Source organism: Cannabis sativa, chromosome 1 (assembly GCF_029168945.1).
Source record: "Cannabis sativa cultivar Pink pepper isolate KNU-18-1 chromosome 1, ASM2916894v1, whole genome shotgun sequence".
Lineage (NCBI taxonomy): Eukaryota > Viridiplantae > Streptophyta > Magnoliopsida > Rosales > Cannabaceae > Cannabis > Cannabis sativa.
Genome location: NC_083601.1, coordinates 45,967,834 through 45,982,096, shown reverse-complemented (window position 1 = coordinate 45,982,096; position 14,263 = coordinate 45,967,834). Strand labels below are relative to the sequence as shown.

At 25.9% G+C, this 14,263-nt stretch overlaps 1 protein-coding gene across 2 annotated transcripts; it reads right to left on the bottom strand.

Moving 5' to 3' along the window:
• Nucleotides 1-5,665: 5,665 nt before the first annotated feature.
• LOC115705304 (palmitoyl-acyl carrier protein thioesterase, chloroplastic) lies at nucleotides 5,666-8,229 on the bottom strand. 2 transcript variants are annotated; one of them, XR_009683439.1, is made up of 8 exons: nucleotides 8,028-8,229; nucleotides 7,746-7,945; nucleotides 7,501-7,634; nucleotides 7,273-7,386; nucleotides 6,310-6,481; nucleotides 6,157-6,225; nucleotides 5,806-6,068; nucleotides 5,666-5,718 (listed from the first exon to the last, which is right to left on the bottom strand). XR_009683439.1 is itself a non-coding variant. In XM_030632608.2 (7 exons), exons 1-7 carry the CDS (start codon nucleotides 8,161-8,163, stop codon nucleotides 5,859-5,861), a joined length of 1,035 nt encoding a protein of 344 aa, XP_030488468.2. In that variant the 5' UTR covers nucleotides 8,164-8,229; the 3' UTR covers nucleotides 5,666-5,858. The 2 variants fall into 2 exon arrangements, 1 of the variants encoding a protein (XP_030488468.2); XM_030632608.2 differs by having other exon boundaries at nucleotides 5,666-6,068.
• Nucleotides 8,230-14,263: the final 6,034 nt, after the last annotated feature.

Sequence of the window (14,263 nt, the reverse complement as noted above, 5' to 3'; positions counted from 1 at the left end):
AATATTCATACACAACTTTATCAAATGTCTTCATATTATTTTTTAGTACTACATACTCTACTGCCCCAAAAAGGGGAGATATATATATGTAAATATCAATATTCCAATTCAGGATCTTCATGCCATATATAGTAGCACTAGCACTATAGTAATATAAAAATAGAAATAGATATATATTATCTTTCAATATATATATATATTAGCAAACAGTAATAAATATATAAAAAAAATAATTCTCCATATATATAGTAAATTCTTCCAAAATAATTAAAGCAACAATATATAAGACTTGTTAGAATTTAGCATGAGAGTGGCTATTTTCATCTTAAAAAAAAAAAAATTAATTGGCAATGAGTTAAATAGTTCATAAATTTTATATATTCTAATTTCGACAACATAGGACTCAAATTTTAGGAAGTAAAACTGTTAATTTTTAACGGTAAAAAAATGAGAACTTGCATGGACATGCAACTGTTATATTTTAGAAATTTTTTTTAACAAACTATATATTTTAAAAAGCATAGTGATCAATTATATGTTAAAAGTTTATGGAAGAAAATATTATATTATATTATATAATTTTCTACAATATATAGTTTGTTTTAAATACTTTCGATTTAAGCTCAAATATTGTTTTCTTTACCTTTGTAGATAAAGCATTATTTATATTTATATATATATATATGTTTACGTGGTTGATATTGATAATTTTCTTATATATTTTCTTATATATATATATAAATCATTAATCATAATAAAATTGACCTTAAAGTTTTATCGAACTGATTAGCTATCTACATTGGTGATCTCTAAATACATAACACAGACATGTCAGCCATTTTTAAAAGACAAATTTACTCTTAATGTTGCCGGTAAAGTAACTTTTACCAAATTTTACTCAAACTCATCATGGCAAAGAGATTAAAGTTTCTAAACCAAAGATACATTTGCAAAGGCTAAAATCTAACTTTTCTTACATCCTAAACTTTTCTCTTATAAAAATAAATTCATAAAAATCCTCTTCATAGTTTTTTATCCAATTGCAAAATACAACTCTCCTTCCTATAAAATACTTTTTATTTTGAAGTAAATACAAGTAAACAAAAAATTTCATGAATTGCAAAATTACTTTATTGACCCTCAACAGTATAGTAATAGTATAAAATAAGGAACAACTAAAATTTGAAATATTATTTAAATATTTTTAGTGCAACTCCCAGTTATATAACCGGTTATTCAAGGTCAAAAGGTCAAAAAGTAACCTAATCTACAGTAAAAATAAAATTGTCCTATATGAAGGATGTGAAATCTCTATTGTAAGTGAGGTATTGTATAAATCCCCTTGATAATTTTCTTATATAGATATATATATATATATAAATCATTAATCATAATAAAATTGACCTTAAAGTTTTATCGAACTGATTAGCTATCTACATGATCTCTCATATATCCTGCTATGAACACAATTAATAATATCCCAAAAATTAAATTCAATTAATAATAGTTAGGGATTATTTTACAAATACATAAAAATAATAAAAAAAATTACAAAAATACGGTTGTACAGAATTTAAATATATTTACGATTTTTATGAATTTTTGTTATTTATATGTTATTTTTTGTTGTTATTTTGATATTGCTTGAATGTTATTTTTTTGTTACTTTTATATAGTTTTCTTGTTGTTTCTATTATTAATCGTAAAAATGTAAAAATAATAAAAAAAAAAATCTTTAAACGTAAAAATATAAAAAATTTACAAAAAAAAATAGTGTTTTATATGTAATTATTATCCCTAATAGTTTCATATAGGGGTGTGTATAAATCGATCTAATTCAATAAAATTCGACTGATCAAATTGCAACTGACAGTCAAATATTAGATATCCAATTGTGATCGGATCGAATTAGATGTTGTTTTTAAATATCTAATTGCATTGAATTGAATAGTAGATGAAGTGTCTAAAAATCTAATACATTAAACATCCAATCGAACTAATTATAGTATTTTCATTTAGCTTAGATGAGTAATTAGATTTTATATTATTATACGTAAATTAAATCTATATGTATATATAAAAATTAGCATTAAAATTTTACTTTTTTTTTTGGATTGGATATAGATCAGTCCAACCCAATACATACTGGACTTAAAATATTGGATTGATCTAATTCGATTCAAAAAATAGTAGGTCTAAAATATTGGATAAATCTAAATTAAACCAATAAATATAAATAAAATACATCCAATGATAAAATCGATCCAATTTAATATCTAATGAATATTAGATCGATTAAATGATTGAAATTAATTAGATCGGATCGAATAGTAAAATTTAATATCTAATATATAATTAGATCGAATATGAATATGCCTAAAGATATTGGATGTATGATCAAACACTCCTTACATATACTTTGATTTTATTCTTCCTTACATATATAAATGAAATATTCGATCGAATTTTATATTTTTTGATTTTGGGATCAATTAATAATATATATATATAGTTAATAGTATAAATGTATAATTATTTTATGATTTATAATAGAAAAAGGAAATATATGTTTGTTTCCAACCGAACAACATTAGTAATATGTAATACCATATCATATATGACATGGAGTCGTACGTACTTGTCTCCGCCATGCACATAACTTTCTCTTCTTATTAATTAATTCCCTGATTAATAACATTAAATTAATTTCTTCATTAAGTGAGCATTTTCATTACGTATCTGTATATACAACTTAACACCACCACCATATACATATATAATCATAGGAGTTATAATTTATCAAATTGAAATAATAATATATGTGATTTTGGATATAACTAAATTACACGACTTAATGAGGGGCAATTTTGTAAAAAGATAAACCTTATTCAAAGAGCCCATATGGCAGACCATTAAACATTGTGTTACTTGGTTAAATAAATTAATTTGTAGCAACAGTTTATGTACGTACGTAGCTAGGGCCATGTATATATCTCTGAATCTTTATATAATAATATGCATGAGGATGAGTCCCTCTCATGCACCCACCCACACACGACACCTCTTGCCATATACATATATATATATATATATATTTCAATTTTCAATGGTAGTGAAATAGTGAGTAATAGACAGAGAGAGACCCAGTAGTGACAGTAGTACGACTGGTAGTACTATATATATATCATGTCTTGTTGCAGATAATAATTAATCTATGGTTTGTGATTTCACCACAAAGACACACATATTTTGGTTGTTTCTTCTATATAATATATACTATACAGTCTTTACTCTGTTCAACGCGTTTAACAAATATATGTATTATTTCCTTTATTTCAAACTATTTATTTTTATTTTTTAAAATAATATTAAAAAACATAACTTTTGCATGTCGATCTTTTTCCAACAACTTATATATAAATGTACATTTTGTTTTTCTTTTCTAACGCGTATTTATATTCTTATATATGTGCTTCGGACTCGGAGAAATATATTCGCTGCATATATATATATATGTGTTAAATTTTCAAATCGTTTTTCACGATATTTTTTTGCTGAGATGACTGGTCATTGAAATTAATAAAAAAATATATACATATATCGATCGGATTGATGAAGATTGTAAGTAAAAAAAAATAATTGACAGAATCTATATATATAGAGATTATATTCCATGATAATTATAAATCATCTCAAGGAAAACAATCAAGATAATAGATTCAATAACTCCGGCCCCTGCGCTCAAAAAATCTTGGAATAACAAATAATAACATATATAGAGGAACTTAATCTGTGATAGTGTAAAATGATTGGGGTTTTTTCTTTCATTTTTTGATAGTTAATAATTTTATACAACAGACTCTTCTAAAAAGGTGTATCAGAGCACTATTATTTATTGTACGTTGTATTTAATTAAAGTATCGTAGGAAAATTCTACAATGTATCACCTCAAAATGGATATATTGATGCACCTCTATCTATTTTAGCATCTGAAATAATTTTTTAGTCAAATTTTTTCTCATGGTCATGTACGTTATAGTTATTTAAGACATCCGGCAAAATTTTAAGAAATTTGTAAAAAATTTAACACACCGAAAATTATATTCACACAGTGTATTGCACGCGTGACTATTTTATTTTATACGCGTATAAAATAGACTGTTTTAACATTGTTTTCTATATTGTAAATTATTTCGAATTTTTCAAAATTTTGTAGGATATCTTAAATAGTATGAATATGAAAAAAAAAATTAGACTAAAAAAATTTTCTGGATGCCGAAACAAGTTAAGGGTGCATCAGTACATCCCTTTTAAGGGGTGCATTGTAGAATCACCCAATATCATATATGTTTCAAAAAAAAAAGTATCATATAAAATTTTCAAAAAAATTTAACACGTAAAAAATATAATTACATGCGTTTTATTTTATATGCGTGGGAAAACACTATTTTTTATATTGTAAATTATTCAAAATTTCTCAAAATTTTATAAAATTTCTTGAATAATATAATTAAACTATAAAAAAAATTAAACTAAAATATTTTCCTAAGCTTATGTTTGGTGGGAGGGAGGGAGAGTAGGATGGATGGAGAGGTGAAAGAGAGGATGGGGAGTAAGAGGGATAGATAGTTAATCTCCTTTGTATTGTTTGATATTAGGTGTGAGGTGGAAAGGATGGAGAAAAAATTAATTAACAAAATTACAAAATTGTCTTTTCATTTAAAAATAAAATTTTATTATTTTTTTAAGAGTAGTTATTGTATTATGCAAAATATATTGTCTTTTTTTACAATCCTTCCAAATTTGGAGGGATTAAATTTTAAAGGTTTGAAGGGAGAATGTCTCCCTCCATCTTTCTCTTGCTAAACAAGTGATTTAGTCTCTCCTTCCACCTCTTTCCATGCGCCCCTCTCCCCCTCCTACCAAACATAGTGTAAATATCGAAATAAATAAAAAATACATCAGTGAACCTCATTTTGAAGGATCCATTATAGAATCATCCTATAGCATTTGACTTAACCATATTTTAAATTTTTGTTTACCGTACCCGAAATTTTAAAGTCTTACGTATAAATTACGTTTCATACTACAACATATTAAAATTTCTAATAAAAAAATTAAGAAACAAAAAAAAAAATCTATACATAGTGTAATTTTTATTAAATAAAAATTAAAGTAATTTGTGGTATAAATATTTAAGTTCAGTTATAAATAAATAAGTAAATTTAAATTTTTAGATAATAATTTTGAAACTTTCGTACCTAGATAACTAATGTCAAGTTAATAACAATTATTACAATTTAAACTCAAATACTTATTACAATTTAAAGTTAAAAACTTAAGTATTTATGTCATCAAAAAATTATAACTAAATTATTCAAAAAAAAAAAAAATTATAACTAAAGACCAGTCATAATTATGAGTTTTTTAAAGCCACGATGGGCCTGGGCTGGGCCAAATTGTTGGGCTTAGTACGTAGATCCAAAAGTGTAAGCTAAAGTAGTTTAGATATCTACCATTTGCTTTTAACAGGTTGATGATAAATGGTAAATTTATGTACAAAAGAAAATCGTAAACTTATTTTTTATAAATATGATAAAAAAAAATTCCACCCAAATATTTTTTTTTGTAATAAATGTGTAGGTACCAATATAGAATTAGTTACTACTATGAATTTTTTATTCTATTAGTGATATGATGGTAACCAGTTACCACCAACTATATTAAAGAAAAAAAAAAAGAAAAGAAAATAGAAACTAATTCTACATTGAATAACCGATTATTCTAAAATTTGATGTGAACCACTATCAGTTTCTAAAAAATAATAATAATTAAAAAAAATGGAAAATATGAGTTTCTCAGTAGTTTCTTGGTATCCAAACAGTCCTTCCCCTCAAAATTGTTAAGCCATTTTGAAGACGAAGAGTGTGTTCTAACTCAAAGCCTTGATCAGATTTTTTGGAGATGGCAGATAAAGAATGAAGCAAACTGTTCTTTCCACACTCCTTTCGAAATTCCAATTTCAAAGAGCATAACTTTTGAGTCTCCAATATTGACTCAGGAGCACTCTGATATGAACACATTATATATTTAATATAATTAATTTTATTTGATAAAGATTATAATGATATTATTAATTATGATTGTGTTAAATACCTGGAGGATCCAGTTGATATACTTGACATGGTTCACATGTTGATTAACATCCAAATCAGTCCATTTAGGCTGCAAAAATGAATTAGTGTATTTATATTACTGTTAATTAATTAATTAATTAATTTAATCAACCAAATTATATATGATGCATACCGATAAATCTTTAATAACATAATGAGCAGTGTCAAAATCCAAGTCCCTTAACTTTGTGGCATCGTTGATTATTGGATCACAGTAGTCCATAAATAAAGGCTTGGTTTCTTGTCTAGTTTCCTCAATGAACTTGGATAATTTCCTTGTCTTCTTATTCATCATCACATACACACTTGTTTTCCATTCCCCCAATTACAACAACAAAACTATCAATTTATTTTACCATAAAAACTCAACTCATCATCAAACCAATAAATATTCAATACCTCACATTTTTGCTCCCTAAACTATTTATATTATTAAGTTATGTCCCTTATAGTATACAGCTTTTTAATAATACTCTTCAAAATATAACTTTTATACAGTAACATATTCTATATATTTTTATCACAATTTATTTAATTTGATCGTAAAATGAGTGGCCCACATAACAACCGACAGTTCGATCAACCTATATTGCTATGTAGTATTTTATAAAAATAATATTGCAACTCACGTAGCAACCAACAGAAATACACATAGTAACTAACAAAGTAACATAAATTGCAACTAAAATTCACATAACAACCCACATAGAAACTACCGGAGCAACCCAAACTATAAATTTGAAAGAAAAAAAATAATAAAAAACGATACATGAGGTAATTTCCCTAAAATAAGTTATACTTCTATTTTTTGTTTTTTAATTATTAATGTAAAAAGGGTGAAAAGCATTTACTTAATTTGTATTCATCTATCAATTATTATTTATTATGTAACTTATTTTACAATAAAATTAAATAAAATATAATTGAAGAACCATATATATTAATAAAAAAATTGTATTTCAAATGATAGAATCGTATATTATAAAGAGTATAACTTAATTGATTGAGTAAAAAATTAGGAGACAAAAATCCTAATTCTTCTACTTCATTAATACTATATATAGTGATGATTTTATATAATTATTAGATAGATAACCTGACAGCTGTAAAGAGAGTTTTTCGTGTGTTGTAATCACGGCCTAGCCAGTCACGACGCATACCATTTCTTCCTGATGCACAAGTCCATGTCTCTACTTCAACAACATCACTCCTATTAATTTATACATGTATAATTATTTGTTAATTAGTACTACAACTAATTATCTAGCTAGATCATTTAATATGAAGGTGTAATTAATTATAATAATTTAATTAGATTAATTACCATGAAGGGTAGGTGTCAATGAGAATGTGGATGTTGTAGACAACCCAAATCAGATTTTTGAGGCACATGGCCGGCGTCCAACCCAAACCTTCCACCATCACCCCACCCCTTATCAAATGGTTCACTGCTGATTCCTTATATATAATATATATTCATTTCATTTTCACACAACCAACCCCAACACATTAATTAATTTAACATGTTTCTTATAACTTATAATATAATAGCATGATATATATCTTTACCTGTAAAAGATTAGTTAAGGCTCCAATGGTGATTTTAGAATCAGGGCCTACCTCATATGATCTAATCGAGAAGTTTTGCTGGAAAACATGCTTCCCCTGCACCAATTTTCCACTGAATAAATCATCATCATTATTATTATGATAACAACTACTATTCTCTTTAACTGATAATTTCCCACTTGGTCTTTCATCCCCTGTGGCTGCAAAAATTAAAGATTATATTAATTAACATTAATTAAGATTCAATATTAATTGATATATATATTATGTATAGGTACGTACCTTTGTTTTTGACAACATTAAATTTGAACCTGAAATGATTTGGATTAATAATTCCACTACTAATTATGGTTAGTTTGTTGAATATTTGGAAGCTTGGGAAGAAATTAGGTATCGGAGTAGCCAAGTGAATATTCATGATGATCAAGTATATATATAATATTAATTATGATATATAATAAAATTAAAAATCAATAATATTCTCTTTTTATGACAAACTTGACTAAATTCTTTCCGATCATTAATTATAAGAAATATATAGTTTAAAAGTATATAATAGATAGAATTATATGTTATGAGTTATAATAATAATGATTAATTTTTTGAAAGAATAAAGGAATATATAGGTAGACATGTAAATAAAAACAAAATTGAATTAATAATTATACATCATGAGGATGGATCTCCATGTCCTTAGTCTCCAAGATGTATCTATATAATTAATCATGCAAAATAGGACACAAGAGAAAATGTTTGATGTGTGATAACGACACTCTCAGAGAAATTATATAAGAAAGCAATAATTAAAAAGTATAATATTTTTCAAAAATGTAAAATATATATACCGTTAAAAATAGATATAAAAGTAGTGTATAAAATATTGAAAATTAGAGGTTATTATTATAAGTAAATAGTTTTGAGACCATAATACAAATATGTTGGAATATTTATGTAATATTGAAATTTCTAACAGATTAATTCAATATTATGATTGATTGACTCATATTCTTATTATATTGTTAATATTTTATTTTTGTTACCAATTTTATTTAGTTCAGTTACCCAAATTATATATCCTAATTAATTAAATCTCAAATGTGCGAGACTTTTATATGGAAGGTCTCATAGGTATCAATTGGTCAATATATTAGCATCAAAGAGCTAATAAGAGCTTGGAAAGTCTATACCAAAAACTACATATTATAATGGGATTTATATGTTCGATCTCTTTATTTTATTTCGATCGTATTCATAATTGTTTTGCCGAAAAAGAACCATTATATGAACAAATCGTTTAGGTTATTAATAAATATGAAATTGCAAATTAGTGAAAAAATTTAACCTGCAATGGAATCTGAAATTATTGAGTTCATGATCTAGGTCAAAGGTCAAAATATAAATTTTGTAAATAAAAAATCATGATGAAAGCCTACACACAGCAATTTGATTTTATTAATTGTAAGAAAAAAAAAAAGTGTTGAACGTACAATTGATCATATATATATGTCACGCTGTAAATTATATAGTTTCGACTGTAGTTTCATGTGACAAGAGTTAAGAGGCAAAGCATAATTATCCATATGTCGTTAATTAATCATATAGTTTATATATACAGCTAAATTAATAATAATTACATGTAATATATAGTGTTTATTAATAATATAATTATGTTGCTACTTTTTGTAGCAGTTTTTGTATATTGTACATCTCAAACTTGTTGACTTGATAATAATATATATATATATATGAACCCATTAAATAATGAATATTTGAGATTTTTTATTTTTACACTTTAAAATATTTTTGTTTTGTATTTTTACGGAATTTTACATAGAAACGCATATTACGAAGCAACCTAAATCGTATAGCAACCCACATAGAAATCACCGAAAAAACTACTTTAGAAACCCAAACCGTAAATTTTAAAAAAAAAAAAAAGTTAAAAAAATAGTATATGGGATAATTCTACTTAATATTTTTGATACTAATTAAACTTTTTACACTATAAAGTTATATGCCCTTATAGTATATGGTTCATTATTAATACTCTTTGAAATATAATTTTATATTAACACAGTTATTGAACTATAATTTATTTAATTTTATCATAAAATGAGTAAAATGATAGATGATAGTTGATAAATATGTATAAATTAAATATTCACCCTTTTTACAAGAATAATAGAATAAAATATTTTTTTAATAATTTATATTTATATTTTTAAATTTAAGGGTGAAATGTATTAATTAATTTATATTTATAGATTTAAGGGTGAAATGTATTAATTAATTTATATGTATTTATCAGTTACTCTTTTTACTATAAAAGAATTATGTTATTGTAAAAATTATATTTGGAGAAATCTTATTTATGAGTAGAGATGGAAATTTATACCGCGGGGACCCGCCCCTAATGCGGTGGGGATTCCGATCTTAGTGGTTAATGGGGCGGTGGTGGGGGACAATTTCAATAACCGAAGCGGAGATGGGGTAGGGGCGGGGATAATACTATCCGCACCATATCCGACCTCGATATAGATATATATATATAATTTTTTTGTTTTTTTTTCAAACTTTGACACATATTTAGTTTTTATTTTCTATTAGGTTATGCTTTTTTTAAGTAAGTTTATTTTTTATCTTCTATGAATTATTATGAATGCATAATAAATATTTGTGAGAATATTGGTTTAACTTATTTTTTTCAACTATTTTAAATTAATTTGTTTTTTCATTTTACCTTAATGGATACCCGATGGGTATTCCCCTACCCCGAGTCCGTTGGTTATTAGACGGGGATGGGGCGGGGATGGGGGTATAAATAAGTAGCGGGGATGGGGGCGAGGATTGCATTCTCCGTACATTAACTGACCAATTTCCATCTCTATTTATGAGTTGTATACTATAACAGTGCAACTTAATAGTATAAAAAATTTAATAGCAAAAATATTAATTATTATAATATATATATTTATATTGTAATATATATATTTTTGAGATGATATTTTGTCATATATATTTTAACTATAATAAAACCGGCCATAGCAGTTAAAGCTTTCCATCATTTATTTATGTATATACGTAATCGCATTTACGTAGGGTAGATACATATATATAATAAGATAGATTTTTGTAGTCATGCTACACATGATTTTTATCCTCTTTTAATTAATGATATTTTTTTAATATATATGTTGCTTTGTATTTTAATTGATGTTGTCTTTATTATTCTCTCAATTTGTCATATTTTCTTTTTATTGAGATGAAAGATGTTAGTCTTCAAGTCGGATATATATTCATATAATATATGAATCTAGACAGGCCAATGGAACTAGCATATCTCTATATATATATAAATTATATTATATATATATATATATATAGAGAGAGAGAGAGAGAGAGAGAGAGAGAGAGAGAGAGAGAGAGAGAGAGAGAGAGAGAGAGAGAGAGAGAAGTGAGATTGTAGTGGTGATGTTCTTTCAGATTTATTTGGTTTGATTTTATAGTTTGCTTTCTGTTTTTGTTTGTTTTTATTATTGTAATAATAGTAATTGCGATAGACTTTAGGTTTTTGCCCATTTTATATGACCACTCCTCTAATTTGCCTACTTGGACCACTATCGCTTAATTCTAAGATTTTTATGAACCCTTATTTACTATTTTTTTTTATATATAATTCATTGTTAGGAATTAGTTTTGTCTATCAATGTAATCGGCTTAATTGATTATGTTGTTGTTTAGATCATCCTCTATTGTACAATCTGTTAATAAAGAAACAAACAAAGAAATAAATATATAATTAGTAATTTATAGTGTAAATATTTTAGTTTAATGAACACAACTAATCAAAAAATATCACGTGTAAGTATTGACTTAATATTAACATACTAATAAATATATAATAATTTAAGTACTTTTAGCATCAAAATTAAATTTAAGTATTTATTTATTTATACTCCAAATTACTTACATATAATTTAATAATATTAATTATTTTTGTAAAAGTAAAAATAAAATGGGGTAAGTTAAAAAATGCCTCTTTTATTAATCAATTAACCAAATTTGCCTTTAATTTTATATTTATTTGAAACATACCTCTTTTTATATGTATTGTACCCAAAATACCCTGACATAAGAGAGTCACATGGAAAGTATCTTGAAGTGACAGGGGCAAAATTGGTACAATATTTAAAAAAAGAGGTAAAAATGATAGACTTTAAAAAAGAGGGTAAAAATAAAAGAGAACAATATAAAAAAGATAGGGAAATTTACACCCACTACTGTTTTTTCCCCATTTATTACATTATTACTGTTGCACGGAAAATACAACTTTTGTACTGTCTTTTTTTTTTTTTTTTGTCTTGTCTTTTTTTTTTTTTTTTTTGGCAATTATGGGGTCCTTTCCCATCAATCTTTTTTTTTTCTTTTTTAAAATGTTAAGCCATAGTACCCCTCGATCCTTGAGCTTCTTATTAAAATAGTGATATACTCTATAAATTTAAAAATATATTATTTATTTATCCATCTCTCACTGTCAATCCCTTTCCTCGCAAATACACTCTACTCATCAATCCCTTTCTTCAAGAAATAAATTTTTTTATTTATTTAAAATTATGCAAATAATAATAAATAAATAAAAAGATGCCTCACCACTATGCGCATCTCCGGTAGGCCACACTAAAAATTAAAAAGTAAATAAATAAATAAAATAATAAATAATAAAAAAATACATTCACCACGACAGCCAGCACTAAAAACCCTTTGATAAAACACAATAGGGTTATAACATCACAAAAATCTCTATTGAGTTCTTTCTTTTTCCTCTGTTCAAACCAAAACCCATCTCTGAAAATCAACTAAAATCTCCAAAAAAAACTGTCATGATTTGATCTTTCAAAAAAAGTTCATTTTTTTTTCTCCAAACCCCAAATGGGTTTTCCCACTAGACCCTTTTCTCTTCTCATCCTCTTCATTCTTCCAATCCTAACAATTTTTGAGCTTTGTCCCACTTACTGAATCTGCAGCTGATTACACTTCTCTGGTTTACAAAGGTTTGTGGTTATTCTCTCTTCTTATTGTTTTATTTGTTTTAGTATTGTTTTAGTATTGTTTTACTGTTGTTTTTCATGATTTTTATTTTTTTTTTCATGTTCAGTTCTTCTTTTTCTTCATCTTCTTTTCTTTTCTTTCTTTTTTTTTTTTTTTAATTTTTTGAAGTTCTTAGTTACGTTTTTTTAAAATATAAGATTTAGTGTGGTTTTTTTTTGTTCTAATTTTCTAGAACTTTTCTTGCAAATATAGTGCATTTAGTATTGAGGATGTGCACAACATAGTTAATTTTTGATCATTTTTTTATTGTTTTTTTTTGTTTTAGTATTGTTTTAGTATTGTTTTACTGTTGTTTTTCATGATTTATTTATTTGAATTAATAGGTATTTTCTGGGTGTTCTCGTGTTGTTGTGATGGTTATGTCTGTGAGTGTGGAAGATGGAGGTGTGTGTTTCTTTTATATTTTTCTAAGTAGTTAAATTTGCTTCATTTGTTTTTGTGTTGTTTCAGTGTTGTTTTAGTAGTTTTTTTTATAATTTTCTAGGAATAGGCTCGCAAATATAGTTGATTTTGCATCCAATTGTTGAGGTTGTGCAGCCAGATTGTTTGTTTTTTTTAATCATTTTTCTTTTTGTTTTTTTTGATTGTTTTAGTGTTGTTTTACTGTTGTTTTACTATTGTTTTGCCATGATTATTTATTGACGTCGATTTTATCGCTTTTGTTTATTCTTGTTAGGTTTAATGGTTTTTTCTTGGTGATTTCCGTCTCGTGTCTCCCCACACACGAAGAACGTTGTTTCCCCACACACACCGGCATAAATGTTATCTTTGTTGGGCTTGAAGCTGATACAAAAGTAATGAAATTGGGCTGGGGCAGTAAAAATGTTATTTTTGCCGTGTCCCAGTATAATTGTAAAGTTTTGGTCCAAAAACAGTATTTTTGTAAAATTCCCAAAAGATATAGAGTGTAATTTCCTCAAAACAAAAGTCATTACAAATTTACAAATAACATTTCGGCCCAACTAGTTTTATTGATTTTTAATTTAATAGTCGTTTGTTTGAATAAACAAACACATTCTCATGTTTTCGTCGTCGTTTATGTATAAAAACGACTCGTCGTTCAAACTTCAAACTTTTGTTGCGTTTTGAAAACGACAACTTGTTATTTGTTTGTAGTTTTGTCCTGACCCAATCGTATCGTTACTTGGACAACTATGATCAACGGCCCAAAATCAACGACTAGAAAAGCTTAAAAGCCAAATTGAATTTTCACAAAAATCAATATGAAGCGTCGGATCAAATACCTAAACAAACCTCTCTACCAATTGAAAGGAATATCCATGAAGATCCGACGGTTATAAACCATCTCAACAGTAAGTAACTAGGACCCACAAGATAAAATTAAAGTGCAAACTCCTAATTTCTCAAACCAAATAAAGTTAGCGATAGCCGTTCGATCATTTTGATCG